At 38.7% G+C, this 27,145-nt stretch overlaps 5 protein-coding genes across 5 annotated transcripts in view; 3 read left to right on the top strand and 2 right to left on the bottom strand.

Annotated features, from left to right (window-relative positions):
• LOC101312889 (group 2 truncated hemoglobin YjbI-like) overlaps nt 1-27,145 on the top strand; it is a 771,661-nt gene that overhangs the window by 166,911 nt on the left and 577,605 nt on the right. The gene's annotated exons all lie outside the window — the stretch shown is intronic.
• Nucleotides 1,622-3,527, top strand: LOC101305818 (cytochrome P450 71A1-like). Its single transcript, XM_004291226.1, has 2 exons — nt 1,622-2,302; nt 2,612-3,527. Exons 1-2 carry the CDS (start codon nt 1,622-1,624, stop codon nt 3,446-3,448), a joined length of 1,518 nt encoding a protein of 505 aa, XP_004291274.1. The 3' UTR covers nt 3,449-3,527.
• Nucleotides 11,632-16,808, top strand: LOC101292277 (BTB/POZ domain-containing protein At2g30600-like). Its single transcript, XM_004291180.1, has 12 exons — nt 11,632-12,573; nt 12,788-13,117; nt 13,254-13,484; nt 13,830-13,991; nt 14,348-14,560; nt 14,679-14,726; nt 14,819-14,877; nt 15,472-15,604; nt 15,703-15,777; nt 15,856-15,936; nt 16,268-16,336; nt 16,435-16,808. The coding sequence occupies exons 1-12, from the start codon at nt 11,782-11,784 to the stop codon at nt 16,651-16,653; spliced, it is 2,412 nt and encodes an 803-aa protein (XP_004291228.1). The 5' UTR covers nt 11,632-11,781; the 3' UTR covers nt 16,654-16,808.
• LOC101312019 (small nuclear ribonucleoprotein Sm D3-like) lies at nt 16,999-18,576 on the bottom strand. The gene is made up of 5 exons (XM_004291248.1): nt 18,357-18,576; nt 17,949-18,001; nt 17,769-17,835; nt 17,620-17,676; nt 16,999-17,379 (listed from the first exon to the last, which is right to left on the bottom strand). The coding sequence occupies exons 1-5, from the start codon at nt 18,513-18,515 to the stop codon at nt 17,320-17,322; spliced, it is 396 nt and encodes a 131-aa protein (XP_004291296.1). The 5' UTR covers nt 18,516-18,576; the 3' UTR covers nt 16,999-17,319.
• LOC101298280 (ABC transporter G family member 14-like) lies at nt 19,802-22,678 on the bottom strand. The gene is made up of 4 exons (XM_004291201.1): nt 22,383-22,678; nt 21,387-22,197; nt 20,980-21,177; nt 19,802-20,882 (listed from the first exon to the last, which is right to left on the bottom strand). Exons 1-4 carry the CDS (start codon nt 22,515-22,517, stop codon nt 20,044-20,046), a joined length of 1,983 nt encoding a protein of 660 aa, XP_004291249.1. The 5' UTR covers nt 22,518-22,678; the 3' UTR covers nt 19,802-20,043.

The raw sequence follows: 27,145 nt of genomic DNA, 5'->3' as shown, positions 1-27,145 counted from the left end.
AGACTCGTCAACGAGAACAGAGAATAATGCATCACCAATTTATGTAAGTATGAATTGAGAGTTTCAGTCGTGGCCGCCTTGACAATACAATGTTGAATATCCGGTGATGTCAATTGATGATTTCTTGGGGCATTTTTCAAGACAACCTTTTTTATATCTTCAACTTCATCAGAATGCCACTTCAAAAGCTCTCTAAAGTGCCCTTAGTTCTTTGAACTATCAAATTCATCATGACCACGAAAAGGCAACCCTTGTCGTAGAAGAAACCGAGCATAATCAATTGATGCATTCAAACGAGTGCGATAGTTAATCCGATCTTGTTATGTTTCGTTCACCAAAGCTGTATCAACATGTTGTAATAAAACTTCACACATTCTTCTAGCATTGTTGTGAGCACTATTGGTCCGTCCAACATGTTGTTTAAGCTTACTTCTTTTCTACCAGTTAGTAAACCCTGTACCAACAAATACATCACCGCCTGCTTGGTCTCTAGTATCTGGTTTAAAAAGATAACAGTGCAAACAATATGTAACATCCTTTTCTATACTATACTCCAGCCAACTGGGATAATCCTTGAACCATGTCTCTTTGAACTTTCGGTTAACACCGTTGAATTTCGTTTTAGGAAATACATAGTTTTTTGGTTGACAAGGACCTTGCATCAAATAATGTCTTCGCGCTCAATCTCGAACATTAGGATGATATTCTAAAATTGGTGTTCGAAGTCCCGGATCTCCTGGAAGGTCTTCTATGTTAAACTCGTTGACAGAATGTTTTGATGTACCAATATCTTCAGATGCATTACTTGGCTGATGGGATTGAGCGGGTGCTGGTTGATTTGTCAAGTTCGACTCTTCAGAATGAGGATGATGTTCTGAAGTACTTTCATTGGATCTATTTCTTATTTAAGGAGCTTGAGATGGTGTCAACTGATCCGCCGCTTTTCTTTTATGATATCTCTTGAGAAAAACTTTTATAATTCCAAGTATTGAATTATAAAGGTTTTGACTTGTTGTTTGTAAGGAGAAATTTTGAGAAAAACAAGAAACGAAAATACGATGGGGGATGATTTATAGAGAAATAGATTAATAAATTGTAGAAACTTGAATATATATATATATACATATATATACATATGTATACTGTAAATCATGAATTGATTAGGAATTTAGGATTAAGAAGACAATGCGTGACTAGTAATAGTAAATCTGTCCAAATTTGGACAGGAAAAAACTTCTTCCTATATTGATTAGCAATTATATATTATAAAAATAAAAATAATCGGGATAGGATTCTTTTGTCGCAAGACAGAAGATTATATATTAAAAAAATAAAACTCATGGAGATAGGTTTCTTTTGTCATAAAAGGCTAGACAAAACATTAATTAATAACTTCAAACCAAACTTCGTCAACTTGGTGCAGGGGGCAAAATCTTGCCTCAAAGTACAATATATATATTGCCCCAGCCAATCATATGTTAGGTTGAAAAGTCAGAGGGTTCAATTGAAACGTGGGGCGGCTATGGGATAATTGAGCTGAGCTTGTCATCACCCATACTTCTCCATTATTTCCTCTCAACTCTCAACTCCCAACTCCATACAGATCAGAAAGCCAGAAACAATGAGTCCTCCAACAATGATAGCCATCCTCCTGGTTCTCCTCGCATGCCTTTGGTCACTCATCTCTGCCTCCTCAAAATCAAAACACCAAAAACTACCACCCGGCCCTCGGCCACTTCCCATAATCGGAAACCTCCACATGCTAGGCAACCTTCCCCACCGAACCCTCCAAAACTTGGCCAAACAATACGGAGACATCATGTCCATTCGTCTAGGCAATGTTCCTGCCATTGTTATCTCCTCCCCAAAAGCCGCCGAGCTATTCCTCAAAATTCATGACACTAACTTCGCCAGCCGGCCAAAAATCCAAGCCTCCGAGTACTTGTCATACGGCTCAAAGGGCATGGTCTTTTCCGAATATGGCCCCTGTTGGCGCCATGTGAGGAAGATCTGCAAGCTTCAGCTCTTCTGTCCTGCAAAACTGGAGGCTTTCGCGCCGCTGCGGAAGGAGGAGCTGGGAGGGCTGGTGGGAAAGCTGAAGAGAGCTGCAGAGGAAGGTGAGGTTGTGGATGTTAGTGAGAAGATTGGTGAGATGAATGAGGACATAACGTATAGGATGGTGTTGGGGTGTAAAAGGGACAATAGGTTTGATCTGAAAGCCATCGTTGAGGAAGTGGTCTTCTTGATCGGGGCTTTCAATATTTCTGATTTCATTCCTTCCCTCAGTGCATTTGATATTCAGGTTTGCTAGCTTCTAATCCCTACTCTTTCCCATAGGCATTTCTCTTCGATCATTCATTTAGTGAGCCATATCTCCTGCATGTTAGTTTATATTGTTGACGGGTATAGTTTTGATTCAATTTGTTGCCTCCTGCAGAAGTGAGCAAGGTAGTCTTTTTCATGGTGATTAAATCTTGGAGTATCATACAAAGTATTCAATTAATCACAGACTCAGTTTAGATTGCCTAAATGCATGGATACTAGTGTATTACGTAGCCTTGAATATAATTTTCTATGTAAATTTTGCTTTCATAATTTTAAAAATTATCAGGGATTGACTAAGCGATTGAAAAAAGTGAGCAGGATGGTCGATCAACTCTTGGACAAGATAATTGACGATCATGAACAAGATGCGGAAACTAAGAGTGGTGGAAAACAAGGCCAGCATGAGAACTTTGTAGACGTGTTGCTTTCATTTACGAACCAATCATTGAATCTGAATGATGAGCAAGTTCATTTTCTTGATCGGGAAAATGCGAAGGCCATCTTACTTGAGATGATCACGGGGGCTTTCGATACTTCTACTACAACGATTATTTGGAGCCTTGCAGAGCTCATGAGGCATCCAAGGATCATGAAGCGACTCCAAGAAGAGCTCCAAACTGTGGTTGGTATGGACCGAATGGTAGAAGAGTCTGATTTGCCAAAGCTGGATTACTTGAATCTGGTGGTCAAGGAGAGCTTCAGACTACACCCAGTTGCACCCTTGCTCGTCCCACGTGAATCCATCAAGGACATTACAATCGATGGATACGACATACCGAAGAAATTGCGACTCATAGTGAATTTATGGAGCATTGGAAGGGATCCTAATGTTTGGTCGGAAAATGTTGAGGAGTTCTGTCCGGAAAGGTTTACGAACAGCAACATAGACCTCCGAGGACATGACTATCAGCTCATCCCATTTGGGACAGGCCGAAGAGGGTGTCCGGGTATGCAATTAGGGCTAACCACAGTTAGGCTAGTTCTGGCACAGCTGGTGCACTGCTTTAACTGGGAGCTCCCAAATGGCATGCTACCCCAAGACTTGGACATGACAGAGCAGTTTGGTTTGTCAATGTCAAAGGCCAAACACTTGCTTGCCAAGCCTACATACCGTCTTATGTAGCTTGTTCATCCATCTGTTATTTGAAATGAGCAATGCAACCATGGGTAAAAACTAATAAAATGCTTTTTTCAGTACTATTAAAAGCACAATTGGCAATTTCTCAAACATGATTGAATATTGTGAAGTAAAAAATAATAATATATATATATATATATAACCATCGACCTAATTTAAAAGTAATATACCAATTAAAATTTGTAGAGCATACTCTTAGTTTAATTAGTTGNACTAACATCTCAAACAAAAAAAAAAAAAAAAAAAAAAAATTTGCTCGAACTAGACTCAATTGTTCACTATGAGAATTCACCCATCGGTCAAGAAAAAATAGCACCTACTTTCCGAAAACAAAGCATCACTAGACATACTACCCGTGCGTTGCTGTGGTATTTCATCTTGTGAACAAATTAGAAAAACAGGTTCAAAATCACAGGCACTGAATCAGAATCTAAGTCTTTGTCCTCCACTCCAAACCTAAATGTTGCATGATTTGTGTCACACACCAATTTTCGAAGGATAAATTTCAATTTTCGAAGGATAAATTTCAAAAATTTGGGCATGATAATATCTCAAATCTTAAAATCTCAAAACTTGCTCAACAACTTCCAAACTAAACTCAAATGCTAAAAGTGTAAATGTCAACAAAACTCAACAACTGAGTTAAATATTACATTTCCTTAATTACATTAACTTCAAAAGTCTAGTAAAATAAGGACGCTCACATGAGCTTAAAAACAAACAGCATCATATACAAATAAAATGTATATCATCTAAAACTCAGCTACTAAGTTTCCGCCTCAACCCTGCTGATCATCACCTGCAGGTCTAACTCCTACACCATGAATTGGTGCACCGGGTTATAAACAACAAACCCGGTAAGCTAAAAAGCCCGTATGAGTAACTCCCAAAAATAACTCAACTCAACAACACATAAGATAAAACCGGTAATTCCTGTTTTAGAACTTGGTTCAGGAATCACCTCAAAACAAGAAAAATTCAAAAAAGAGTAAATAAGAAAACACGACAATTCTCAAAACAATCAAATCATAAGTGAATCATGCAAAAATAATAGTTCAAGAATTCCACTAAAAATCACACAAATAAGATTGAAGAATATCCTGCATTAAGCATAGTTCAGGAGATACTCAAAACAAGGAATTTAATTGACAACAATTAAGAACAATGTTAAAACCACATAACCAATACTTTTACAAATATACATGTACTCATGAATCCCAGATACCAATATGGTATCTCCCATGACCTACAACAAACACATGTACCCATGAGTCCCAGATATTAATAAATATCTCTCATGACCTACAACAACAATTTATGTACCCATGGGTCCTAGATACCTTTAGGTACCTCCCATGACCTACACCGACAGACGGACTAGAGCTCTTTTCCTAACCGTAACAAATCACCCGGTCAAATGCTTGGAACCCAGTTTGACTATCTAATATCAAATCACAAAATAATAATAGCATCATAACCGTAACCAATCACCCGATTAAAAGGCTTAGAACCCGATTTAACTATCTACACAACATTAATTTCACATAAGGGTAGAATCATCATAACCGTAACCAATCACCCGATTAAAAGCTTGGAATCCGATTTGACTATCTACACAACATTTCACATAAGGGTAGAATCATCATAACCGTAATCAATCATCCGATTAAAGGCTTGGAAACCGGTTTGACTATCTAAACCACAAATCATAATATAATAAAATCAACATTAACAACCCAATAGCACATCATAAAATTATATCATTCCACATAGATATATTATATGCACAAGACATAGTTATTCCCATAAGAACAACCTATCAAGAACCAAAAATATTATAATTTCATGAACCTTAAAAATAATCATTTAATAGGAAAACTTGTTTTATCTTACCTATGAGCCGTTGGCGATCAAACTCATATAAAATTTTTAAATTAAAATCATCATAATCATCAACAATAATAATCATCATAATCATCATCATCATCATCACAATCATCATCACAATCATCATCATCATCATCAAAATCATTATCATAATCATCATCATCATCATCAACATCATCAAAATCATTATCATAATCATCATCACAATCATCATCATCAATAACCATAATAATTCGGTCCAAATGTGAACCTTTGTGAGATTTACTCACTTAAATACTCCCGATGCGTCTTCACAAAAACACAAGAGCCAAGCTAACCACAACTTCACAAATCACCTAAAATTACACAATTAAAACCTTAGTAATTTCTCAACAAGGATTAAAGTACCCTTAAGGTGAGATTTACTCACTTAAATACTCCCAATGCGTCTTCACAAAAACACAAGAGCCAAGCTAACCACAACCTCACAAATCACCTAAAATTACACAATTAAAACCTTAGTAATTTCTCAACAAGGATTAAAGTACCCTTAACCTAAAGGTTGCCCAAAAAAAGGAAATCCTTCCTCCAAGACCTCCCAAGGTCATTGGACACTCAACAACAACCCATACTACCTCCAAGACCAAACTTCCAAAGTTTACAACTTAACAACCTCAATGATTAACATAGCACCTAAGATGCACTACCAAAACAACACTTAGCCTTATCACACAACAACACACTCACAACTACAACAACTAGTTAACACGGCCACCCAAACTCACTCACACTGCCCGGATGCGCTTCCACGCGCCACCATAGACGGCGGCGAGTGGGCCCCACGCGCCACCCCAAAACATGCGAATTTGGGCAAACTCAAAACATGAAACTTGTAGATTGAAGCATGGTGAACAACTTTAATACCTGAGGTTTTAACCAATTCGGTCAGAATCGACCGGAAAACACCCCGAAACTCCAACACGGCTTCAAGCTTCAATCTGCAATTTTGGCACTCAAAACCTCAATACCTTGCTTCAAACTATGCCTAGCCACAACCAGAAGGAAGAGAAGACCAAAACTCACCTAAGGTTGCTCCTCGTCGCCGCCGTAAATGACAGTTCCGATCGATGACGCGTCGACCGAGGTGTCGGGTCTAGCTGCACCACCTACGCCGGTCGACGGCCTTGAAGACTAGCACAGTTGCATAGGGAAGGTCCGTGCAAACCTAAAGGAACCAACGGTGTCTCGATTAGTGGCCGGAAAAAGAAGAACTCCAGTGAAACCGCAGCAGCTCCTCCGCCTCGTGGCGGCGTCTAGGCGGTGCGACGACGAGCGGCGTTGCCCCAGGAATGGTGAGGAGACCCATGCGAACCGAACAGGACTAGCAACGTCCAGTTTGGTGGCCGGACGACCGAGTTCTATGCCGGCGAATGTCCGGCTGTGCGTGCAGCTCGGGGAGAGAGGAGAGAGAAAATGGAGGCTTTTTTGAATTCTAGGGTTCCCTCTTTCTATTTATACACTTTTCAAAACCGGAAACTAACTTTCTCTGACCATAACTTTTTCATACGACATCCATTTTACGTGTACCGTGTGTCTACGAACTCGTATCGCCAAACTCTACAACTTTCATGAAGAAAGATTTTGAAAATAACTTATGGATTACGGATAAGAAAGTCAATTTTTTGCCTCTTTAAAGTCAAGACACCTTAATAAAATTGACTCCCGAAACTTCAATTTCGCACAAACCAATAATAATTTCCATAAATAATCCTTTACCAAAACCGGAAATAATACAAGAAAATTGATATGAAAATCTGGGATATTACAATTTGTATGAGAAAGTCTGTAACTAGATTGTATATGTAACTTGAAATGGTTTGGTCTCTGGTTACGAATGTCCTAATCTATCTATGTAAACCACCCGATCTTCAGAAGATCATTGCTTACTCCTCAGTAGCCTGGGAAATAAAGTACATACATTATACAACATGAAACTAAAATAATACATATATATATTAGTTCACATGTATTGCATCGTCATTGGAGCTACAACAAAACCAATATTATACAACACGATGCAGATTGATATATAGTTCTTATTGTAATTTGTGCAAAGGAATAATTGCTTTATTTTTATTTTTTATCAAACTTATATGCCAAATAGTTAAAAGTTTCCATATTGCAAAAAAAAGAAAAAGAAGATGGTAGAAGTTGAGCTGAAACAGATAAAGAAATATCTCTTGAGATTGAGAGATTATGATATTACAGAAATGCAATAACCATAAAGGATTGCTGCAAATAATAAATCACAACAATCAAGCTCAGGTACAATTTACAAATCATATTTTGTCAAGTTAACTGCACAAAGTAACTAAAAGGCAAAAACTTCGATTTCTTCCATAGCTACACAATGCACATTTAAGTTTCAACTTCTCTGACAGGCTTTATTCTACATTTTTAAATGAATGTCACTTTTCTGCTCGTCATACCACATCATTTTTGAAAGCTAACTGCAACTTATGATCAATGGTACTTCAGTTTGAAAAAAAACTGCCTGTGTTAAAGTCCTACAATAACAAAAGTATATACATGAAGAAAAATCCAACAATTCTATATTTAAATCCAAATTCTAATGAAGACCACAGTCTGTCCTACATTCATTTTTGTGAAGGCTTAAGGCATAATGATTTCAACATTTGTCTTCTCGCCTGGGAGTTGCGGCATATACTTCAACTCTTGAAAGATTTTTGTCCAGAGTCTAAATTCTTCCACAACAGTGAAGACCAGAGTTTTGAAAGATTTTGCTAAATAGACAATGCGCAAATTTTTTTTGATGTAAAACAGTAGTATATACCTGTAAAGCTCAACTTGTATAAAGATTCAATGAACCAACAACAATACCAAACTGAGCACTCTATTTTTGTGTGTGAACTGAAAAGGCAAAACAAAACAACAATGAGATTAATCAATAGAGAATAAAGATAGCTTCTTTATCTCAGCAGTAAACCAAAAGGCATCAACGCCTTCATAATTTTGATCACAGCATGATGGTATACCTGAAAAGCTTCGTTACGATTTCAATTTGAACAAACAAAAGAGTTGTAATATACCTGAATTCAATGGAGCTGTATATGAGAGCTCATTGATTATCAATTAAGTTATTGAATGGAAATCCAACTGTTGTCCAAATCTGCAAAACAAAAAAGAAAAAAGAAAATTACAAAAGAAAATTTACATAACTGAGCATTAATATAATTATATGAATTCCATTTCATATTTGCTAACATGTTTCTAAAGTGGAAATTTCACATAATTCAAGAATATAATAAAAAAGGAATGCATACTTATAAGAAAAGAAGAAACCAAGATAATGTAGAATGCCAAGAGCTCACTATTCCCCAGATTAGCTACTGAATATGACAATATAATATCTTCCAAAATTGCAAAAGAAAAAAGAGAAAGTCATTATAAAATTGACCATAAATACAATGCATACTTGCACAAAAAGAGGTAACCAAAATTAAAGGATCCACAACACCAATATTGAACTTGAAAATTGAACCTCATATTGGCTTTTCCCTCTCCTTTTTCTTTGAAGTAGTGTACCTGCCCATTTTAGCTTAATACATTGAGAATAGCCCTTTATGATGTAAATGGGAAAAAACTAACAGCTAATTTAAATGAGCAAATCAGGATTCAATATAGAACACGTAAATTTTGAACAATATAAAATCATGTTACAATCATAATGAACAATTAATTCATTAACATGTAAGATGTATTACCTTGCCAAGAGTAACCTCAAGCTCTTAACACCATATAACCACCTGATTTGTATCTGCATTACAAAACCGACAAAAGATTCAAACTCACAGATAAAATTGTCAAAAAGCATGAAACATCATTTACTCTGTAAACCCAATGCTATATGAGAACTCACAGAATCTGTAAACATTAACATTGCCAATGCCAAAATAAAAAACTTAGCTATCAATAACCATAAGAAGTCGTAACATAATTCATACTTACGGATTATTGTGTAAGCAAATAGTCACTGAAAATATACTTGAAAGAATACATATTGCAAATTCTCCTAACTGTAGCTTTTGTCATGAGAAGAAATACTTAACAAGTATGGTATGCTGTTACCTGATTGGAAAGAGTGGAATAGTGATATTATAAAGTGCTACCACACTTTATCTGCAAGACCTTATCAGAAAAGAAAAGACCCAGAAGAACAATCAAAGTCAAGATTCAACTAAAATATGTAAACCAATTGCCAAAAGAAACCAATGATAATCAATCATACCTTTACCTATAAATACAATCACCCAAATCGAAATCACAAAACAATTGGAGAAATTAGAGAACAAATCGATGGAAACCGAGATAAACTAAAAAGAGCAAGCACATGGAGAAAGATAGAAGCTATATACAGATCAACACCTAGAAAAGAATTAAACCCAGATCGAATAGCAAACCTCAATCTTGAAATCTGGAAACGAATTGGATTCGGTTACTCACCATGAATTAGATTCGGTTACTCACCCTTTATAGATACAAACCCAGAAAAATCCCTCCTCCTCTCCTTTCTCCTCCTCTCTCTCTCACCTCGATCGTTGTCCAAATTTCTGGAATTTCTTACCGGAGGAGTGATCCGATATTGTGGCTTACTCGCAACACGAATGCCTAATCCCGCTGCAATTCAATTAACACAAATCTCAGAAATTTGCACAAATCTGAAACCCTAAATCAACACAAACTTCAATCAATTCGGAATAAACGAACCAAGATTCAGACTTAAAGGTAGAAGGAGCTGAAGTGGTTGCGGTCTGGTGGTGAGGAACAGGACGGTGACCTCCGCTGCCCAGCACAACAGATGAAAACAGCGATTGGTGTCGAAATCAAGGGATTGTTTAGGGCGGAAAAGTTCGTCGATTGCTGTCAAACTCGGGAAGCATCGATGGGGATCGATAGAAAGACGAAATGCAGAAGAAATAAAAGGAGGCCCAACTCTTTTGCGTGTTATAAACAGTAATTAGTAACAATGTTATAAACAATAATTTAGTTGTTTGCACAGTTGACGAAAAATATATATATGGTAAATGGTAAATTACAAGTACATCTAGAGGTGGCAAACGGGCCAGCCCGGCCCGGCCTGACCCATCTAATCGGGTTTCAGGCCGTGCTTGGGCCGACCCACAATGGGCCACTTCTTCAAGCCCGAGCCCATTTACTCAAATGTAAGGCCTAGCCCGACCCACGGCCCAAGCCCATAATCGGGCGGGCTGGGCCGGCCCAGACCCGTTTCGCGCCGAAAATTGAAAATAGTCGAGGTGAATGTCCTATACGACCGCTTCTACTCTCATAATCTCAACATTTAATTATACATGATACAATTACAAATCATTACTAATTCACACAATCTATCGATCATTTTTTTCTTTGTCAACAAACTAAAGAAAGTGATAAATGGTTATTGTTCACAATTAATAAATTTTTAGACAAAAACTTTTTATGAATCTAAGGGAATCCAATTCATACTTAAATAAATAATTATTAGTATATAAGTTTATTGTTCACACTCAAAACTAAATTTAATATTTATAAATATGTTATCTTCATATTAAAAATAAATAAAAAATTATATTTTATAACGGGTCGGCCGTGGGCCTCAAATTATCATGCTCGGGTCAGGCCGGGCCTATAACGAGCTCGAGCCAGACCGAGTCTATGGGCTCATTTTTATAGGCCCAGCCCGATCTATTAAAATAACATATTTAAGCCGGGTCGGGCTGTTAACGGACTTGGGCTGTGCCGGGCCGTTTTTAAACGTGCCGTGCTCGTGTTTAGCAACCCGTTTGAAGGTTCAGTTACACCTCCGACCAAAATTGCTCGACCTCCCAGTTCCCACTTGTCCAAATATCTCTCTTCTTGTGGTCAGGTTCATTTCTCCGACCGATATGGACGCATGAATCTCCAAACAGGGGAGAAACAAATAAAGATTACCCGCCACGAAAACTTTCCATTACGGGTCAGTTTCTGATGTTATTATCCACTTCTGATTACTTGTTTCAGTTGTTTGTTGTTATTATCCAAAGTCATGGGCATCAGTTGTCGTTTATTGGGATTTTTTTTTGATATTTTGATGTATTGATGGTGTAGTTGGATAAGTATGTGGTTAGGATAGGATTGATAGTGATCTGTGATTCATCTTTGTCATTGTTTAGTGGTTTAAGATATTTTTTTGGCAAGTTGAGGGTCCTCGTCTTCAAGCAATTTCTGGCTACTTTTTGGTCTCTGTGTCTCTGTCATTGCATTTGGTTCTCACTATAAATTTTGCATCTTGGTTTCACTGAATTGTAGTGTTTTGGATTTTGATGAGTTTGTCATTTCTGGATAGGCAAGGTGGTGTTGGTGTTGAGATTGAGTGTGTGTAATAAGGAAGGAAGATGGAGAAGAAAGAGAACAAGTTCCTTACGGTGGCGCCTTTTGAGTGTGCTTGGCGGAATGATTTGAAGTTCCGGGAAGCTGGGAGGGGCTGCGTGGCGTTTGAAGCATTTGCTCACAATGATGTGACACTGGTGTTCAGGGAAAACGTGGGAAGCCAGCACTATCATTATAAGAAAGATAATACTCCTCACTATACTGTTATTTTGGGTAGTCATAGGAATAGGCGGTTGAAAATTGAGGTGGATGGGAAAACTGTGGTGGATGTGGAGGGTGTTGGCCTTTGTTCTTCTTCTGCGTTTCAGAGCTATTGGATCAGTATATGTGATGGTTTGATCAGTATTGGCAAGGGAAGATACCCTTTTCAGAACCTTGTCTTTCAGTGGCTGGATTCACATCCGAATTGTAGTGTTCGTTATGTTGGGCTTAGTAGCTGGGATAAACATGTCGGGTATAGGAATGTCAGTGTAATACCTTTGACTCAGAATCATATATCGTTGTGGAAGAATTTGGATTGCAAGGAGTACATGCATGAGGAAGATGGGGAAGAGGAGTTGGAGGATGAACGAACGGCTTATGAGAAATGGGGGCTTGAAAATTTCCTTGAAAGCTGGGAACTATCTGATGTTCTTTTCGTTGTTGGTCCAGAAGAAAGGCCTGTACCAGCTCACAAGCCTATTTTGGCAGCCTCTGGGAATTTCCCTATATCATCCAAAGACGTTCTCCAGCTAAAAGGGATAACTTATCCTGTTCTCCATGCTCTACTTGAATATATTTACACAGGGCGAACCCAGGTATACCATCTTCTTATCCCAGATACTTGTAATGCTCTTATGAGGAAATAGATACTAATGAGGTCTCAGAAGTGTAGAGCAATTCATATATACGGTAAAAATGTGTAATTTTTGCTATAAATGCTTCAAATGTGGGTTTATTTGTATGCCAAAATCATCACTACTATTTGATGACAGACCGGTATGTTGTTATCGTTTGTGCTGTTTGGTACAGATTCCAGAATCACAGCTTAGTTCCTTGAGGTCTCTAGGCTTACAATTCGAAGTGACTTCATTAGTGAAGCAATGCGAGGAATCCATGGAAAGATTTAAGCTAAATAAAAAGTTGTTTGACTCCGGCAAATGTGTGGAATTATCATACCCATGCAGTAGACCACAGTGTTGGACAGCCTTCCCGTTTGGAGTTCCCATTGATGTCCTGAGGCTTAGGCAGTTGCATTCAACTAACAAGTATAGTGATGTTAACATCTATATTGAAGGTCATGGCCTTATTGCCCAGTCACATAAAGTTATTCTGAGTTTATGGAGTCTCCCATTTGCAAAGGTTAGCATATGCACTGTTTTGTTTATGTGCCCTTATACCTGTCATGTAGGCATTTTGGGTCTATTTCTGTTCCTGATCTTTTGTTTTCTGTACTCTCATTAGAATGAAAATAATGGACAGATGTTGCATTGTGCAGATGTTCACAAATGGAATGTGTGAAACAATATCCTCAGAGGTTCTTTTGAGAGACATATCACCAGAAGCATTTCAGGCTTTGCTTGAGTTCATGTATAGTGGGGAGCTCAATTTAGAAGCTACCATGGATTCTGGTGACATGTTACTCCATCTTTTTCTGTTGGCTGATCAATTTGGAGTCACTCTCCTTCATCAGGAATGCTGCAAAATGCTTTTAGAATGCCTATCAGAGGTAGTTTGGTACTCCTCACCTTATAACAAAGTTTAATCTATGTATATTATTTCAAACCATGCCTATGTTTTGTCATTTTTACAGTATGCAACTTGCATGATTTGAATAAAAGAACGGAGAAGTGACTTGCGGTTTCGGACTTCTGAAAACAAAAGAATGATAATGAATTATTGAGATATTGATACTCACATGTGCACATTATATGCAGGGATGGAGTTCTAGTGGAAGAAGGTCATTCACCAACAGTTTTTCTAATTATCACAAGTTTAATGGACGAGGAAGCAGACTTTTTGGAAAAGTAATTGGACTGTTTCTTTTGAAGCTAACAGTCGACTTCTGTTGCAGGACTCGGTCTGTCTGATGCTTCAAGTGATTTCTTCAATTCCCTCATGTCAACTTATTGAAGAAACTTGTGAGACAAACTTTTCTATGCACTTTGACTACTGCACAACTGCCAGCACTGACTTCGTGTTGTTAGATGAGGCGACCTTTAGAAAGATCATTCAGGTAAGCTCTCAGCATTCAAGTGACCTGTTTTAACACTGAGGGACATCTTAAAACATATATAAGATAACTATATCACATTATGTATACAAAAGGGGCAGTATATGAGATCTCATATCGTTCAACTGCTATAATGAAGTATATGGAAGTCATGTGTTTAGCAGCTTTGTGAGAGAAAAATGAGGTTCACCTTGTGCGTGTTGGCTATGTAATTACTATTATTTCTCTTTGTATTGAGCTTTAACTAAATGTGGGTTGCTTTGATAACTTTGTACAATTAACCAAAACTAGTTGGAACTTAAATTGGTTAAAAGATCCCATGATGGAGTATTGTCTCATAGTACGTTATGCTACTGCAGCATCCAGATTTGACTGTAACATCTGAAGAGAAGGTTCTCAATGCAATCTTGATGTGGGGTGCGAAAGCAAAGGAAGTGTGTGGATGGGAGGTGGTGGATGAGATGATGACATATTCAACCGCAGACAGTCTCTTTGGGGATAGGCTGCAGACAGTCCATGACCTTCTACCTCTCGTTCGTTTTGTGCTGCTGCCTTTGTCCTCGCTTGAGAAGGTATGTAAACTTTGAGTGTAGAGATGCATCAGAAAATCTTAGTTTATTCTCGAATACATCTACTGAAGAAATGAAATTTTTGTGTCTAACAAACATTTTCTTACAAATGATCTTGCAGTTAGAGAAGAGCAACATTAGCAGGCATATGTCCATGTTCAATAACCTTGTGAGTTGATCGTAATTTCACACAACTTTTCGCCATAAATGAAGCTCACTCTTAATTGATTTTCTAATATATATCTCGTACTGTTATCACAGGTCCAGGAGGCCATCAATTATATCAAGCATGGATTGACAAGACCGCAAGGCGAGCACAAGTAAGCATTCTTTTTCATGTTCAAGTTTTTTGATGTTCACTATAAGTGGATTCCTGCAAACTAAATTGATTTTTTAGGTTGCTGAGAAAAGGAGAGGGTACAGAACAACCAATCTTCTATGTTTTAAGATAGAAGTTCAAATCAAAAGTTTGGACAGATAAACCTTTGCACATTAGGCAGTCAACTATTAAAGTGTTATTGAACTGTATATATTTATTTTTCTTTCTATATTTTATTGATCAAAGATGAAATTTTGAAGCTGGAGCCGTGCAACTGTATAGAAGTATAGAACTCTGTTTTTCCACACAATTTCTGTCTGTCCTCTATTCTGGTGAAGGTAGAAGTAGATTACAGTAAATAGGTATAAATGCTTCAGCTTACCAAAGTCCTAGTCATTATGATTACAAATTTTCATATTCCTTTGGTACATCATCAAATGGAGTTATTGAAATAGCTTATTGAACTCTTGCATGGTTAAATCTTTGCAAACACTTTACTCCCATTCCTGATTTGTTTGTAAGGAACTCTTGGTTGATGTGTATTTTGAGCACTATTTTATATACTTGGTTAAGGAATTCTTGATTTATTTTGTAGCCTGAGAATCCAACATAGGCGATCTAGTTATAAGGAGCTCCAGTACATATGTGATGGGGACAGCAATGGAGTCCTGTACTTTGCAGGCACATCATATGGAGAACATCAGTGGTTTAATCCTGTTCTGGCAAAGGTGAACTTTTCAGCTTCTTGTTTTCATTTACATGGCTCTCCATAGTATTAATGACTTTTAAAGCAGCTGCTCATCCTTTATGAATTTGCATGTTTCAGAGAATCACAATTACAGCTAGCAGTCCCCCTTCTAGGTTCACTGATCCCAAGGTTTTGGTCTCAAGAACTTACCAGGTATGGTAAATTGAAATGTTATAATAAGGTATAGCTGTGAGCTTCGCTACTAGTAATTTAACAATACGGCCTCATCAGGGAACATCCTTCGCTGGGCCACATATTGAAGATGGGAGGAATAATACCTGGTGGATGGTCGACATTGGTGCTGATCATCAGGTATTTCTATATCTTTTGTTCTTTAATCTGCATTATATTCATCCGCATGGGATATAAGTTATTTTTAGTTCGCAAAAGAAAAAGAAAAAAAGACAAGTTATCGTCAATCAGAGAAGCATCACCAAATTATATTAATAAACGTGATACTATGCGTTCCACTCCTGTGGACTACTCCGAAAGTTGACGGTGAATCAATCTGCTTAACATGGTATCATTTGGTTTACCTTCTTGTCGGATGGAATTGTTCGTATTACTTAGAATTATTTGAGGTTCTTAAATCATGTTTGAGTCTGCATTCTGATGGACGAATGCGGAATGTCGGTTTATACAGCTAATTTGCAACTACTACACCTTGAGACATGATGGATCCAGAGCATACATGAGATATTGGAATTTCCAGGTAAAGATCACCTTAATGTGCTCCTTTTAGAGCTATTATTGTTGTGTTTGTTATCATCCGATGGAGGAAACAGTATCAAGTGAACTCACGCATTTCAGGGATCTCTGGATGGGAAGACGTGGACAAATCTTAGAGTGCACGAAAATGACCAAACTATATGCAAGCCTGGGCAGTTCGCATCATGGCCAGTTACAGGACCAAATGCTCTACTTCCCTTCAGATTCTTCAGGGTTGTTCTCACCGGTCCTACAATGGATGCTTCAAACCCTTGGAATTTCTGCATTTGCTTTTTGGAACTCTATGGCTACTTCCACTAATCTTTAACATCTTACAAATCTTGTGGGAACCTTTCTTCCCAGTTGTCCAAATAATCTCCTTTACAATTTACATCTATACGTGTGTCACTTGAACTGTTCCAATGAATCATATGGAACTTTAGTTGTTCTCTATACTATGACTTTCTTTCACCTGCATGATAAGAGTTGCCAAATTGCCATCATTTGATGATCATGACACTAAAGACTATTGCCTACCCAAATTGTCCCAGGGGTGTGACTAGTGACAATAGTGAGCTACCACACTTTACCTTCAAGTATAGGTGATAACAGAGATGTCGCTACAGCACCTTACCATAGCAACCACCAGACACCATACTGACAAATGAGAGCTTAAAGATTATAAAGCCTGAAGAGCATAAAGCTCTTAAAAGAGAGCAGGACGAATGACCATAAAGAGCAAGATCAAGAACTATAGACACTGATAAAATCTCGCTATTACATTAACATTAACAATAGAAACTACATAGTACAGAGTCAAAAGAAGATTCGGCATCCAAAACATGCATACATAAAGAGATCAGCATGTGGACCATACAATTCATTCTCAGATTCTTCACTCTCCCAAACAAAGAAGCCTATTCTTTTACACCAATCATATAGGCATATTGAAGTGACTCTGCAAAGGTGTGGTGCAGGGAGGGTTGATTACCTCCGTACCGGTGGCACAGCTCCCCTACCAGTTGTTCCGCGACCAGCAGCTTGAGCCTGCAGAACAAGTTTCTTTAGTCAAGCCAGGTCCGGTATTATTGTGTCAAGCAAACAAATGTATGAAACTCTGGTATTTCAAACAATACAATCATTGTCTCAACACTTCATATAAAAGAGTCCACAAAGGCAACATGAATACTAGTTATTGACAGATCCAGTACCAATATCCTAAGATATAACTTTATAAGCTCTTAAAAAAGGAACTACATAAGATTTAGTAGAGATAAGAACACTTACTTTGGCCCGCATTGCAACAGCTCTACCTCGGCCAACTCCAACTGAAGCACCCTTACCCTTCAAGATCAGAAACAAAAGGTCAGACAACAAAAACTTTAATCCATTCATATCAAGGAGATTTCTATCATCAGTGGAAAGTGGAAAGATACCTTGATTCTAGCATCTAGACGTTTAAACATTGGAGCATTCTTCAGCATGTCTGGGATGACCATAAACCTACCAAAAATCCACATCAGTGTCAGAGTTACAGTAAATCTAGAGCAGAAACACAGTACTTAACCATACAAGATACAAATAGGGCTGTTGAAACAGTATAAGGGTGTACATACCTCACTTTGCTCCCTCGAATGAAAACATGCTCAAGCTGTGAAACCTTTCCGTCCTGCAGTAGATCATACTTAACGTTAGCAACAACCATAAGTAAGAAATAAACAAAAAGAAGCATAATGGACACAAAATTCCAGATAAATCTACACCATTCAATCTAAATGCAGTCCACACATTAACACTACCAGACTTGAAACCACATCCACTCTCGATTTCCTCAATTCGCAATAGAACAATCCCTGGGGTTTCAAATCGCTTAATCTAGCAACTAAAATCCTCGGATTCAGATTTAGGGGTTTTAGACGAAATCTAGGGTTTTAGAGAACGCAGTACTAAACCAGCAAAGAAAACCTAAACCTAACAATGAAATCCAGCAAAAAGAATCGAATTGAAAGAAAAGAAGGAGAGACCTTAGCGGTGTAGGTGATGCTCTCGAGCTGGCAGTTCCAGTTGTCCTCGCACTCGACCATGCTGCCTCTGTAAAGCTCGCCGCTCTTGAGCTCCACCGTCACGATGTGCCCTGACGCCTCGTGAAGCAGCTTCACCGGAATTCCCAAGCTTCTGCTCATGACGTCACTACCCTCTTCTCTACTGTTTTCTTTCTCGCTCTGCAAAACCCTAGAAGACGCGAACGACAGTGTTTCAGCCCCTTTCCCGGTTATTTATAGTCTGAAAGAAAAGATACGACTTGTAGTTTTTCACGGGAGGGAGATTGGGCTTTGGAACACTAATTTGGGCTTTCATTACCAATATTACTTCTGTTTTCTTTTAATTTGACTTGAGAGAGAGACATGGATCCGCTGAGGCTAATTTAATAATTTTGTTGCCGACAATTTGCCGATCGACTAACAGATTTTGCTCATACACATCCTACTCTAACTATGTGGTTTTATAGTCTTCTTTTTACTTGTCTCCAGCATTACATTTGGATCAGCTGATAGGTGCGTGTTTCGGTTATTTCACGCTCAATATATGCTCATGGTAGGGTTTTGCTTCTTTGCTTTCTTATCGTTTTCATATCATCATCCTTTGAAGTTTAAGGCAATCTACAATACTTTCTTCTTATTTATTTGTAAATATATACAAGGAAGAGACAAGAAATATAGGTTATTTTTTGCCTCTCTCTCAAATAATAAACTATGGCGTGGGTTTTCCACTATACCAAAGTAGGAAATGATATGTCCTTTCTCTTTTGCATGGGCCTCCACCCAAGTGACCCAACTTGAACGATCTCATGTAGCTAGATCCACACAGGCACACACCATATGGCCCTCCACCTCCTCCAATGTACATGTTGTTTTCAAACCCTATTTTAAGTTCGAACCACCACAACTACGACTCTGAGTCTGCCATTCTTGTTGCTTTGGCTAAAGTTCTTTTTTACCCTACTTAGTTTATGGAAGATTATGTTATACACACTTGTATGACAACAATGACATGCACAAAGAACTGAACTGTGTAAAATATAATTGAATTTGTTCTACAATGAGTGTGAAAATTCTGTTTGTATGACATAATTTTTATCCAAGAACTGTGGTTTAGTTGGTTAAATAACTTAACAACAGACAACTTTAAATAACTTAACAACGGACAACTTTTATCCATGAGTTGTGGTTTAGTTGGTTAAATAACTTAACAACAGACAATTTTAATGTCATTATTTTATTTTTAAATGTAGATATTAAGAAGAGCATATGTTATTTTGGTCTTTCCTCTCTGTAAATAGATTTAATTAAGATTGGAACCTCCAAGTCAGTAGTACCTATTGGATATATATAAAGCTACACAGTCATATATATATATATATATATATATATATATATATATATATATATATATATATATATCCAGCTCTGATGATCGGTCACAAGGATATATATGGCTCAAAAACTTGATTACCATTACACCACGGACTTCATTATTTTCTACTAGCTAATCAACTAGATCTTATTAATGAATTATTAATCGTTGAACTGCCAATGTAGAGAGACGATGATCAGTTGAAGAAGGTAGGAGAAAACTCTTCAGACTGCGGCGGCGATCTCGATCTGGTGATGATTTGAACTTAGAAGTGGCCGGAAGTACTTAGCTAACTACCTAGCGGACTCGATGCAAAGCGAGATAAGCCATAAATCGGTAACCTAGTAACATCAGGGCAAGAATCGAGACATCTATCCACAAGTTGTTAAGATCTCCCATTGACTTCACGGCCGGCAAGTCTCCAACTCGGCACAAAACTCCTTTCGAGCACTCGTAATAATCATCTTCCCGGTATTGAACCCCGAGAAGCAGTTTGTAGCAGTAGAAGCTATAGCTCAAGTATTTTAGCCACACTATGAAAGGAGGAATCTGTTGTATGTAGTAGCCTCCGGCGATGAGGAACACAAGGGTTGTAACCGAAGCCAAAGTAGTAGCTTGCTTTATGTCCATGAGAATGGCGCCAATGGCAAGGCCAAGGCTCTGTGAGACTAGGACGTTGTAGAGCACAACAAGCAGAGACAGGATAAAGGTGAACGGGTCGGGTTTGAGTCCACCCATCCAGTAGATTATTACTACGAATGCAGTGGGGAGTGCAAGTTCGAGAGGTAGATCTCCGACTGTTCTGGCTAGGAAGTAGGAAGAGAGGCGGTACATTCCAGAAGATCGTTCTTTTATGAGCATTCTTCTTTCTTGGGGGAATGTGAAGACTGCGTTGTAGAGAGGGTAGAAGCCCCAGAAGACAGAGAAGAAGAATAGCAAGGCGATTCGATCTTCGATATGGGAGGAAGGGGTGCGCCACCAGAGGAGTCCACCGAGCGTGGCGACGCTTAGGACTTGGAAAATTCTTAGCCTGTTGAATGCTTCGAAACGTCGTTCCCTTATTCCCCTCTGAAGGAGTACCTTGAACTGGTGCCACCAGCTTGTACACCAATAATGTTCATGATGTTGGTCGTGTCCTGCATGCACATAATTATCCAACAAACTAATTAGCCAAATTAATTGATGCGTTGCTAATTCTTTCAAGAGGGATGTGATTGGGTTAATATATTTTACTTGATGAAGCAGCTTCTTTGATGTAATTGTTAAAGACATTATTGGCCTCCACACCAGCACCACAGAGCTCAGCTTTCAATCTTGCGGAAATGTTTTTATCGTAGGCAGAAACAAGATCTTTTCTCACCATCTTCGACTCCTGTTCCATGTTCTCACGTTGTTGATGATCAGCAGCAGGTTTCGAATCGGGGGCGATTCCTGTATACGCACATCATCTTAATTAGATGATGGAATAGTTGAATGCAGTACTTAAGTATAAGACCTAATACTATCGAGCTAGAATATACAACATTAGTCTATGTTCCGACATTATTCATCTATAGAGGTTTTACTGTATACATTTTTTTACGTAACATTTTCCCAATTTATTTCAGATACATAATACGCTTTCCGAAATAGGAACGTACCGTTAGCAAGATCGAGCAAGAGATCAGCAGGATTGACACTAGGCAAGGACGTGGAGAAACCAATGGAGGAGAAATACTCAAGAGCAGATGAAGCAGGGCCATAGTAAATGGGGTAGCCCTCGGAAAGCAAGACGAGTTTATCGAACATGTGGTAGAGGCGACTCGAGGGCTGATGGATGGTGGTGACGACGGTCCGGCCCCCACTTGCGAGCCTCTTGACCGTGGTCAGAATCCTCTGCGCCGTAGTGGAGTCCAAACCCGAGGTGGGCTCGTCAAGCAAAAGCAAGCTCGGATTAATCAGCATCTCTTGTCCAATACTCACCCTCTTCTTCTCCCCACCTGATATTCCCCTAAACAGTGGGCCTCCAATCATGCTGCTCCGGCACCGGCTCAGCCCGAGCTCGCTGATCACGTGCTCTACGTGCTGCACTTTCTCGTCGCGTGTCAGGGTGTTGGGAAGACGCAGCAGGGCGGTGAAGACGAGGGTCTCGGTCACGGTGAGGTGAGGGTATAGCACATCGTCCTGTGAGACAAAACCAGTTCTCCGTTTGATGGAGCCGCAGAATGGCTGGGAGTTGTAGGTGATTTTGCCTGAGAGCTTACCGTGGAGGCGGCCGCCGAGTGCGGTGAGAAGAGTGGTTTTGCCACTGCCGGAGGGACCTAGCATGGCTAGTATCTCTCCGGGGCAAACCACACCTGATATTCCATTCAGTATGCTTTTCTCCGAAGTTAACTTGTTACTACTACTACTCGGCCACGGTACTAGTCCAGCTTTGTGATCCATTTTCACTTTGTAAAACACCTCCTCAAACTGCAAATATGTACACAAACGGTCCATCATAAGATCATGATGAGAATCATGCTAACTGTACGTACGTGTATAATAATAACAAACATAACATTTGTGAAGTAATTAGCTGAATGTTTCCTCATTGAGCTAAGAATGATGTTATGAAACTCGAAGATGCTGGCTAATAGTTGACAGAGAGTAGAGACCTTTAGAGTAATAGGGTACATGGCGAGTTGTAGGAAAGACTGTGCGTTAACTTGTGCGGCCGCGGAGGGGTAGGCAAGGACGGCCGCCCTATTGTTCTGGGTTTCAGAAACCTCCGCCGGCGGCAGACCTTCCATAATGGTGTCACAGCTAGCTAGCTGAATTCCACGGTGTGTATATGCTGACTAAGCGAGTGACCGGAAATAGAAGAAGGAAAACGAACTACTACTTCCTCTAGAGAAGCTTCTCTTTTTTGCTTGCTTGATGGATCAAGTACACACTACTTTGTGAGGTTGTGAGTTTGCTTATAGTGGAGAGGAGAGATGGACCATGTGGGATATATATATAGATGATCGATGGAGATTTTATACACAAGTTAAGAATGGATGGAGGATATATGTCTTCTTCCTCGATCGATCAGCTTTCTCTGTTTGAGTGTGTGCGGTCTCAGTGTGAGCGATGTAGGCCTAAGCTAGCTAAGCCTCCGTGGTGATGGTGGATGGGAACCCACCTTTCATTGTTTTCTTATCTTAATTTATTCCAGCCTGCACTAACTGTTAACCATTAGTATTATGCTACTCGATCTACCTAGCTAGCTGGTCACTGGCCATAGTTCGTTAGCATATTTTCTGTCCTCTGTATTTTTGATTAGTACTCATCCTCGTGGGTAAGAAATTCTTTCTACAACTGATACAGAAAACAAGTCTCTTTCTACAAAAGAGTGGAAGATAATATCAGTGCCAGATACCATTATAATTTTGAAATGATAAGATATAACGATTATGTTGAGATATCAATCCCACATCGGGAATAGGAACCTTGCATGTGGGTTTATAAGAGTTTGAGTCACTCCACCTATTGTCAATTGGTTTTAGATGTGAACCCCAGACTACTTTATCAGATCATTCCATCAATTTGTACATAACTAATGTTCTTTAATTAGGACATTGCATGTGGTACAAACAACCAATGAAGAACTTCGCTTCTATTTTTTTCACATGCTGCATTTGAAGAAATTTCATGAGTAAACATCATTATTCAGTCAAAATACCTTTTTTTTTTCTTTAATCTTTTGTAACTAGGATCCGAGCTGGTCAAATTTTAGACTCAAAAGTATAATAAACCAATTGTCATCGGATTAACTTGGTGATCATGCTGCAGCTGCCAGAAACTTCTTTATAAAGCATATTCATGTGCGCGCTTCTCTTGGTAGAATTTTACTTTTTCTCTTAACAGCAAAAGAATAAGTTCAAAAGGAAAAGCTAGCTATAGTAGAATTTGGTTGTCTAAAGAATTTATAAGTAAATTAAAAGTGGAAGTAATATATGGTGCTTTTCTTTCTAAAGCAGCCAACTGATTGATTCCTATATTCCGTTGTCCTTAAAAATACAGTTATTTTTGATTTGGACTGTAGCTTTCAACATTCGTATCGTGGAAATTCGATATGACTTTACTTATTTTTTTTATTGCATATTTTGTTAATATATCACCAGCTAATAATATTCATGATCTGAAAAAAGAGGTTCTGGAGAAAGGTTCCCAGGTAAGATGCTAATTAAAACAAAGTCTTCTACTTTGTTTTGCTAATATTCATGATCCGCCAATTGTCTGCTTGCCCAATTTGCCCATTTGCCCTAATCTCTTTCACTTTTGTTTTCTTTGCTACTCGATTTTAAAACTCAAAGCTGCATAAGCCAGAGAGCAGAATGATTAAAGCTAAGGAAGAACAAGAACCCATCAATGGGATTCCGATTTCTGTCCCATAAAAATTAGAAAAAAAATAATATATATATATATATATGTTTATATCTTCAGTTAATAATTCTTTTGGCAGAGAGCACTGAGAGTTGTTTGTGTACTCTGAGACGTCTCTGATCGATCAGCCTGAGAAAGATAAGAGATCGAGGAAATATATTAATGGGACCTGGCCTGAATATATGGTGGAGCCTGCACTTTCTGGTTTGAAAGACTTGCGCAAAGAGAAAAAGGACTCGTCTTGGCTACTTGACGCTAGCCTTAGCTTTGCTTGGTGGCGCATATATATCATATTTCTAGCTAGTGCTTTCTCTTTACTATCCCAACTTGCATTTCGCTTTTTAATATCGCAAACACACAGATATATAGTTTCGATCTGTTTCATTATTGGAATCTCACCATTTCTGTGTTCTATATATATATCCAGAGCTTCGATCATATATGTATGCATCAGTGCATCGATCTGGCCGGGCTCTATGAAAATCGACCCCTACCTAGCTAGCTAGCTATCTAGAATGATTACCGACATGCATGCACCGTCATCATGCACACTTTGCATACTCAACCACTCATACACAAATAATCTTCGAATATGAGACAAATGTGAAAGATCGTGAAAGATCATGAAAGAAAAGAGATACGTATGCGTATTATATCATTTTCGATTCAAAACTTCTTCCATGTTTAAGAGTAGTTTCGAATCGAAGAAATGAGAAATGGAGAAGCTGTGAAGGAAGTACACACATATCAGTGATATATATTTACGTACACGTACGAAGCTGGTGTTGCTTTGTTTGTTTGTAACAAAATCATTGCAGGGACGGCGTTTTCCGGTCAGTTGTCTTGTCGTCTAGTATGTTGGCCAAACAAGGGTAGTTGGTAGATAGACACGTGGCACGCAATCCCACTTTCTAGTGGGGTGAGGTCGATTTACAACCGTCGTATTCCATATCACTCGGTGTGGGGGGGGGGAGGGGTCCCGCCAACTCATTTCCTTGAAACCCTAGAGTTTTGCTTCCACATTTTCTTGTAAATTTTACCCCCTATTCTAGTTCGGTAGTTTGTTTCGCTTCCATCAAACTCGATCACTTGTCTCCGGAAATCCTCACGAGACAAAATCTCGAGCAGTCATATCAAATTTTCAAACGAATCTATATACAGGAGAAGTGGCCGGAGTTCAGTTTGAGTAATCATTTTTTGCCGGAAAATACTTCGTTTAATTTTTCCAATTCCCAACTCTCCAATTTCGTTTCTCTCCGATTTCTAATGATGTTTACGTCTCAGGAGAATGCTAAACTGTGTGGTGGTAGACCATGCACCTTTCTTTAGTCTTTACTTTGATGGATGGTGAACCGACCACGGATCGATTCACGAGGACTTGGTGATGATTAACATATTTTAGATTATCTTCGATTAAACTAGCATTATCAAACTAATTCATGCGGGTCAGTTATATGTATTTCGATTATAGTTTTTGCATTACAAATAGATCGGAAGTTACTATCATGAACGGAAAACACACACACACACATATATATATATATAGAGAGAGAGAGCACTAATACAACATCTTGAAGAGAGAAGACCATGATTATTATGGTCTATATTATCTTTCTTTTGATGTTTGTGAGTAATAGACTAGTAGTGCTGCGGTATTACTGCAAACTAGCTTGTCAAAATAGAAATGATGTTTGAGTTTGTTAGTATTGACGATTGATTATTAGTAATGGGGGCATATATATATGATTAGGATGTCATATAATTGAAAGCACAAGAGGTTGTCTAGCTTAATGAGTATATGATGATGATCAGGAGGACAGAACTGGGTGAAAGTAAGGTAAAAGATCTGCTAAAAAGTGAAATGGTAGGATTATATACTCAATCAATCGATCATGTTTCTTATAATGCATGCCATCTCGATTCGCCAGAAATAATGTTGGTCCTAAATGGCTGCTTAATTATGTGTACGCCATATATCCATCCTTTAACTACCTAGCTGGATCGACCTTCTTAATTTGTCTCTTGATTTATATGCTTTATACGGCACTCGACTTGTGAGTTGTGACCAGAGGCGGAGCTAGGATTTAAAACTAACAGGGGCCGGCCAACGAACAAAAGATAAATTATAAACCAATGAAGTAACATAGTATCTAATGAGGAATATCGGGAACCTCTGGCTCAATCGGCAACGGTAAAGACGCTGATGTATTGGCTTCGGGTTCTGATTGCTCGGTACTTTTTCTTTTGAAAAACCCATGGATTGAGGACTGCTTCGGTGCTTCCTCATGTTCTTCTCTGCTAGATGACGAGATCTATGGAAAAAAGGATATTGTTTGTTCGGTTAAAGAGCTCAATAGAAAATGCCCAGAAGAAATAAAGCCCTAGGTTTAGAGACTGATCGGAGTAAGGAAGAGAGAAGTAATCGGAAGAAAGAGAGAAGCGGGCGGTTACCTGAAGGGGAGCGATCAAGGTTTTTAGAGGCGAGAGAGGAAGGTCGTCTTCATGTTTACATATTGTTTGTTCGGTTGTTCCTCTCGTCCTCTCATCCTGGATTAGATTATTAGATAAGGACCTAGATTCCTAATATAATACATATAAATATTAGATTTGTGTCATAATCAAATAGGAAGTAAGCTCGTATTGGCCCACAATTGTATATATGAATAAGGTTAATGGTCACCCAGAAAAAATCATTACATAATGCTGGGGCCTGGGAGTGTCATCACATGAAATAGACTGGGATGAAGATCATCTGTATCAGAATAACAGGGGAATGTATGTATATAATTCCAAGTTGGGGGTGCCAGGGCCATCTAAGGCCTGTGAATGCCTCCGCCCCTGGTTGTGACTAGCCACATATCCTTTAGACGTGTGATCATCATGCATTTGGCGCATGCAGCTCCATGTTACCGGCCGATGGATCCTGCCACTGTCACCAATGATGTACATTCTGAGAGAGAGAGAGAGAGAGAGAGAGAGAGAGAGAGAGAGAGAGAGAGAGAGAGAGTAG

Source organism: Fragaria vesca, linkage group LG2 (genome assembly GCF_000184155.1).
Source record: "Fragaria vesca subsp. vesca linkage group LG2, FraVesHawaii_1.0, whole genome shotgun sequence".
Lineage (NCBI taxonomy): Eukaryota > Viridiplantae > Streptophyta > Magnoliopsida > Rosales > Rosaceae > Fragaria > Fragaria vesca.
This window is presented reverse-complemented; position numbering and strand designations above follow the sequence as displayed.